The 6,535-nt window shown below is 55.4% G+C and overlaps 4 protein-coding genes across 4 annotated transcripts; 2 read left to right on the top strand and 2 right to left on the bottom strand.

The window, feature by feature from the left end:
* Nucleotides 1-1,986: 1,986 nt before the first annotated feature.
* IE81DRAFT_350463 (hypothetical protein) lies at nt 1,987-3,075 on the top strand (the record flags this gene model as incomplete). The annotated part of the gene is made up of 1 exon (XM_025516542.1): nt 1,987-3,075. One exon carries the CDS (start codon nt 1,987-1,989, stop codon nt 3,073-3,075), a length of 1,089 nt encoding a protein of 362 aa, XP_025366279.1.
* A 142-nt stretch (nt 3,076-3,217) lies between these two features.
* IE81DRAFT_49809 (hypothetical protein) lies at nt 3,218-4,240 on the top strand. The gene has a single exon (XM_025517397.1). It carries the CDS (start codon nt 3,361-3,363, stop codon nt 4,027-4,029), a length of 669 nt encoding a protein of 222 aa, XP_025366278.1. The 5' UTR covers nt 3,218-3,360; the 3' UTR covers nt 4,030-4,240.
* A 356-nt stretch (nt 4,241-4,596) lies between these two features.
* IE81DRAFT_343555 (hypothetical protein) lies at nt 4,597-5,759 on the bottom strand. Its single transcript, XM_025515744.1, has 2 exons — nt 5,261-5,759; nt 4,597-5,175 (listed from the first exon to the last, which is right to left on the bottom strand). Exons 1-2 carry the CDS (start codon nt 5,477-5,479, stop codon nt 4,867-4,869), a joined length of 528 nt encoding a protein of 175 aa, XP_025366277.1. The 5' UTR covers nt 5,480-5,759; the 3' UTR covers nt 4,597-4,866.
* On the bottom strand, nt 5,409-6,097 carry IE81DRAFT_49807 (hypothetical protein). Its single transcript, XM_025517396.1, has one exon. It carries the CDS (start codon nt 5,948-5,950, stop codon nt 5,594-5,596), a length of 357 nt encoding a protein of 118 aa, XP_025366276.1. The 5' UTR covers nt 5,951-6,097; the 3' UTR covers nt 5,409-5,593.
* Nucleotides 6,098-6,535: the final 438 nt, after the last annotated feature.

Below are 6,535 nucleotides of genomic sequence, written 5' to 3'. Positions count from 1 at the left end.
AACCCTAACCCTAACCCTAACCCTAACCCTAACCCTAACCCTAACCCTAACCCTAACCCTAACCCTAACCCTAACCCTAACCCTAACCCTTACCCATGTAGCTTGGCGAAAACGATGCTCAGGGGTCACTGCTTGGCCCCTTTGCTGTAGTCTGGCGTACAATCTCGCCTGAGCTATGACGATGATGGCGCCGCCAGCGAAAAACTCAACGAGTAGAGCCAGGAAGAAAAGACCCGTCGGCTCCTGTGACCATGACCGCTTGCCAACAAAGACCAGAGGCACGGCCTCGAACGCAGAGTAGAGTATGCCGTAGAGCAGAGATATCTCGACACAGATCAAAGTGACAACTGGCTCCGTGAAAAACCAAACGAAAGGTTTGGCCATTGATTTGCTTAAAGCTGACCGGAAGTCGCGAGCAGAATGACCAAATCTCTGAGAACGACTTGTCGCTGAGCCATCGCCACCAGCGGTTTTGAGAAGCGTGGCAGGATGCGCCGTCTCGGGCACAAATAGTATGCACAGGACGGTGACTACTGCGATCAGGATGGCTTGTAAGCGTTGATTCCATCGCCAACCAGCTCTGGTTCGCAAGACTCTTTATAGTGTTCTAGTCTGGTGACCGGCAAGCCCGAGATACCGGATGCCCGGAAAGCTGATGGCGCGCGGCACAGCGCCCAGCGAAGCGGATCATTGCTGAACTCGGTCGTGAATATGTAGATGCGGGACTTGAGGTTATCTCCATTCGCTCTGACCTAGGCCGCGACACCCACTTATGTTTCGTATGACGCGCAAAGTCGTGCTGGTCATCAAACGCAGATTGCTATGCGTGCGTACCCGCCTCGTCTTTGTGCTTTTCTGGTTTCATGCTTCCGTCCCACATTGCATGCCCAATCATTGCGTGCTCGGAGATATCCAGACCGCGGACAGTGCCTGCTTGAATACGGATATACACTGACTCGCTTTAGCGAACTTCAAGATCTCGATCGGAGCACACAATGACATGCACCGCAGCCTGTGTCTTCTTTCCAGGTCACACTGCAGTTACCTCACATGATTTTCAAGCGCAAGTTGCTCGACTCTGGCCATCCACTCATCTTCACTCAGTGAGTTCGGCAGACGACTTCGGACGTATGCAAGTGACCTCCGTCGGCTTTCACTCACACTCAAGTTCAAGCAGTCGTGAGTGCTAGGGTGTTCTGCGCGCGCTCGGGCGCCGCGCGTCTCGTGCCTCGGCGCATCACCGCGCGGGATTTTCCAAGCGCGTCCAAGCGCGCCAAGCCTGGATCAAGCCCCCAGTGGTACCGACGCATGCAGGTCCTTACACAGTCTTGTCACTTCAGAAAAGCATCACGTCAGCGCATGTTGTACACGATATTCAAGATCTTGCTGCATAGAGACGTTCCATTCACCCATCTCGGTGACGCGTGGCTGTCCAGCAGCGTGAAAGAGCCGTCTTTCGCACCTACATCACCATTCTGCTGAGCAGCGCTCAGCCAAATTGCTGAGCAGTCCTTTTTTGTGGAGGCCCCGTCCAGGGCGGAGGACCAGATGCCCTAGCGGCTCGGCCAACATTCCCACCAGATCGAACAGACCGTCGGCGCCCACGAGGTGCTCTGGGTGGGAGAAAGTCGGTCTGCTTGTTCTTGCGAGTCCAAGATCGGACTGCAGAAACTCTCACCGCTCGGCGCTTTGCAGGCCCTTCATCCGAGCTCTGCTCAGAATCTTCGCAACCTCCCAAATTAAATTGGCTTACTCAGCTCCCGAGGGTCGGAATCGACCGACCCAGGACGCGCGCCAAATTGGCAAGCTGTCCCAGCCTGCTTTCATCCGCTGAGTGCTGAGGCAATCATTTCGTCATGCCGAGTGGATCCCGAGGCACTGGTGTCTGATCCGGAGGTATTGATGACGCCAGATAAAAGGCGGATCGCGAAGATCGCCCTCTCACATCATTTCTGTCTCCCATCCCAACAACCTCTCAGAAACGCCATGAACTTTGCTATCGCTCACTCTTACAAGACCAACTGGCAGGAGAGCTGGCCTCACGCCTCTGGCGCCACCCCCTCCTGGTCCACATGGCTCATCAGCACGCTTGGCATGTATCCACTTCCTCCATCCGCCAAAGCCGAAGCATCGCTGAGCGACTCAGATGCGATCGTTCAGACCTCGCAACCCTCAAAGATGAGCGAAAAGCCGATTCCACGTATGCGAAGCCGGGACCTGGCAAGATGGTTGATCCCTCGAGCCTTTGCACCTGTTGCGCTCCACGCTCTCTTTGCAGCTTGGACTCAACAAGCCGGACACCCGCTTCTTGTCTTCGTTTTCTACAGTGCCGCATTTAAGCTGATAGCCATCAACACAATCCAGCTCTTCCGCGAGCTCGGCAATCGCCACGGTTTCTTGGATGGACAAAAGAAGCGCGATGGCATTCCAGACGACTCGGTGGGAAAGATTGCAATGTCGCTCATCAACACGGCAGAGATTCGTTCAGCTATGGTCTGCATGCTGGCATGGGATTCACGACAGAAACCGCGCGTGCACTGGATGCTCCCCTTCCAGATCGCTGCGTATCCTCTCATTCTCGACTTTTGGTTCTATTGGTATCATCGGGCCATGCACGAGATAGGGTTCCTTTGGCGTTTTCATCGCACTCATCACTTGACTCGACATCCGAACGCCATGCTAAGTCTGTTTGCAGACGCCGAGCAAGAACTATTCGACATTGCCCTCATACCTATGCTAACCTACTACACCATGAGCTTCATTCCACATCTCTCTCTGAACTTCTACGACTGGTTCCTGTGCGGAATCTTCGTCATGGTCATCGAATTAGGTGGTCACTCTGGAGTTCGCATCATCGGCACTCCCCCAGCTGCAGCTTTCGGTCTACTTCCCTTCCTCGGCCTCGAGCTCGTCATTGAGGATCACGACTTGCACCATCGACGAGGTTGGAAACGCTCGGGCAATTATGGCAAGCAGACACGCGTGTGGGACAAGCTGTTCGGTACCTGTCTTGACAGGGTAGAGTGCCCGGAGAACTCTCGCGAGAGTCACTCTCTCGTCAAAGTGCCCTGGTAATGGGATGCCAGATCTTGCTGAATACGATCGGATTGAGGGGTGGCGTGGAAGCCTACAACGAAATCTGAATGTATGGATTGCAAGTTCCGTGTGGCTCTCTGTGTCGGGTGCCGCACTGCCGCACGCGCGCAGGCATACATGCAAACGCCACGATTTCATGTAGGCCCCTCTATCCAGACCAATAGATGACGCATAGAGCGTGAAACTTTGCTTTGCTGCCGCAGACGTCTTGCCGCCGACGCGCTGAGTCGTCGCAGCGCTGACACCCCGTCGATAGCCTTCGTCATGTTGAGTGTCGCAGATTATCGCAGACGGACTAGGAAGTTGAGAAAAGATCCCTTGACGGCGCGTACCGTCTGGTTCGCGGTTGGAGAAAGTATCATCTTTCACCTTCGCATCGTCTTTGCCAGTTGTAGACTTGCGGTGAGCTCTGTATGGTCAAGGCATCGGAAGACCGTCTCTCAAGGCAATGACGACTCGGATCCGAGGTCCAGATGCTTTTTGCGTGTGGCAGCGTTTGTTTGCTCTGCGGAAATGCCCGAACCGAGCGCGCTGATCAATCGCCTCTCGCATCCATCCACTCGTCGATCGCGTTCGGCCATGATCAGCCAGTCTCATCTAGACGCTGCGATAGCGCGGCTGCAGTTCGTGTTTGCGAGCTTGTATAGACTCGCTTTGCTCAGCCATCTCGGACCGGCCGTCTGCGGTCGCGGGCTGGCGGACCTGTCTAGCGTGAAACGTTTGCAAGCTTCGCCTATAGCCTCGGTCCTTGTCGCAAGACCTTTCCGACCGTGCTCCTTTGCGAATGGGCCGCTGGGAGTCGTGAGTGAGACGGAACAGTCTGCCAAGACTGACTCTCCACGCCTTGTACCTCCAAGATGCGCCGTCGCTAGCGTGTCCGACCTTGAGTTTGTCAAGCACCCAATCTCCCGACGCGCGTGCCGATGCAAGTAATAAGGCCGCGTCGAGTCGAGGCTTCCGCCGGTGCTGCGTAGCGTCTCGAGATCAGCACACTGCGCGCATGTCTGCATCTCGGCACGCGCGTCAAATCCCAAGCGTCGGGGTTAGGAAGCAGCAGCCGCGCCCTCGACCCTCTTCGGGCACCACACCACGCGGCTTTTCGTGTTGCGGTCCTTTTTCGCACTCGGGAAAACAACGCACCGCGATAGAGCTCCTCTACATCTTTCTTTTGCACGGCCATCCTCGGCTGTTGTAGTTCGTAGAGAGCGCTGTCACACACACGAGGTGATGGAAGTCAATGCGCCTTTTGGGTGAGGATCCTAGCTGCGCATTTGCTGTTACGCTTTGCGTGGCATGTTTCATGAAAGAGACGGCTTGCACTTGCAGTGTTCAGATCCAGCAGGCATCGATCGCCTCCTTGATGTCGAAGAGATGTAAACATACCCGCAAACACACTCACCACCGAATGACGATGCATCCATCATCTCATGTGGGTGGAACAAGGTCTCCTCTGCATCAGAATGCCGGGAAGTTCATACTGTCAGCAACGGTGAATGATCTCGAAATCGTTTGAAAAACGACGATCACATTGCAGTGTAAAGTGCACGCGCAAGCTCATTCGTAACAAACAAGTCCGCACTCCGCCACGCATGATCTCGTCAAGAGCCCGCTTGGAACAGCAAGCGAGAATAGCCGCCAGCATTCACCCGTAACTCAGGCGAGACGCCGTGCGCTTCGGTCGCTCGCCTGCCGTACGCTTCGATCTCGACGATTCTTGCAAGCCCCTCCCCGCGCGCGCGCGCGCTCTCCTCTACCCCACGATCATCGAGCTCAAGGCGGCGCGGGGATCGGGAATTTTCCGCCGTTCTTTCCCATTACCTTTTGCATTTGAGGGGTAGGTCCATTGGTTGTGGGGTCGACGTGATGATCCGGAGGATTTGCGGGAGGATTGGGGTTTGGCGCGCGATTAGGATTCTTTGCTTGTTTTTGCGCCTCCTTCTTGACTCCATCAGCGTCGGCCTGCGCCTGCGTCGTAGTGCCCGGCATAAAGCCATTTATGAATTCGCCATTCTTGTCCTTGAGGTTGGTCGTAATGTGCTTGGTGGGATCCGAAGGGCTAGGATGGGGCCCCATGGTCACCTGTGCGGGAAAAGGGTGTCTTTTAAGTCTGATGTACTCCGGTTATAGGTTCACATTGGAATCGAGAAAAAGACTTTTCACCCACCTCGGCAGACACAGCGCCCGGCACGTGCGTATCGCAGTAATCCTTGACGCATTGTTTTGCGGCGGCGATCTTGTTCGGATCCTTGCCTACCTGAGGTCCAGTTGTAATGTCGGTAAGTTCAATGCGTCGCATCAACTCGTCGATGCGTCCGATGGGCGCGGCCGCCACCAGAGCGGCAGATACGCAGAGCGCGGCCTGGAGCAGTAGAAGCAGACGCATCTTGCGCGGCTGTTACTTGGTCTCGAGAAAGTGGGGGAAGGTGTTGTAATCGCGAATGTGTGGCTGTGGGCAGACGGTCGTTTGAAGCGAGCAAGCGGCTGAAATCGGGAGAGATTATTCGAGCTGCCGGCAGCACGATGAGAATCTCGAGAGAAGAGCAAAAGAGAAGAAGAAAAAATAAAGTTGGCAAATGCCGAACGAGAAGAGCAAATTGAGGGTGAGATGTCGTATCGCAGATTTCAGCTCGATGTCAGCAGCTCTTTTATACCTTTTGAGAGCTGGCTTCTTTGAGAGCTGAGAAGCTCTCGCGAGGCAACTCTTCCATCGCGCTGGGACCACGATAATCTTGCTTGGCGGTTCACCTCGCAGCGGATGGCCGCTCAATGCAGCAGAAGGCCCGCGCCTTGCCCGCCAGAGCGGCGCTAATGCAGGTGCGCCGCCAACCTCAGCCGCGATGCAGCACCAGCGCATGACCCGATTGAGGTCTGCACGAGGTCACCAATCCAAGACCCTGTCTCTGGCTCTTGCCTGGCCAGCGAAATTTGTGGAAAATTGGTCCCAATGCCAAGGGGTATGATCACAATCGAACCTGCATGCCAAGCTCGAGCAGCGCCATCTCCTTTCGCCGACTGTATCCAGGCCTTGCGCTTGCTGAAATGCGTTGGGCGATGTGGCATCGTTGCAATTGAAAAGGGGCCGCGGGCGATCACTTGTTGCGTGAGAATATTAGGCACCTTTCGGGCAGGCTGCGCTCATCCGAGATCGCTACTTCGGCGGCGTCCCATACCGTCCTAAGCACGATCTCTTGCAGAGTGACGGTAATCGTTGGCTGCTATAGAGGTAGTGTACGAATCGTGAGCTTCGTGTGCGCATCAGCCGGGCAGCCATGCAAAAGCGGGAGCCGTTTGTAAGTGGCCGGTCATACGCGCTTGGCCTGCCAGGCGTCGGTCTCCCGATGGGCGATCGAATGTGAAATGCCGCACAAGTGCGGCGCCGCGTATTTGCAAGATGGCAGCATCGTGGGCAAATACCTAAATAGACAACATCCGACACTGC

The sequence above is a fragment of the Ceraceosorus guamensis genome (assembly GCF_003144195.1).
Source record: "Ceraceosorus guamensis strain MCA 4658 unplaced genomic scaffold IE81scaffold_144, whole genome shotgun sequence".
NCBI lineage: Eukaryota > Fungi > Basidiomycota > Exobasidiomycetes > Ceraceosorales > Ceraceosoraceae > Ceraceosorus > Ceraceosorus guamensis.
The sequence above is the reverse complement of the archived record's forward strand: the minus strand, read 5'-3'. Positions and strand labels throughout refer to the sequence as shown.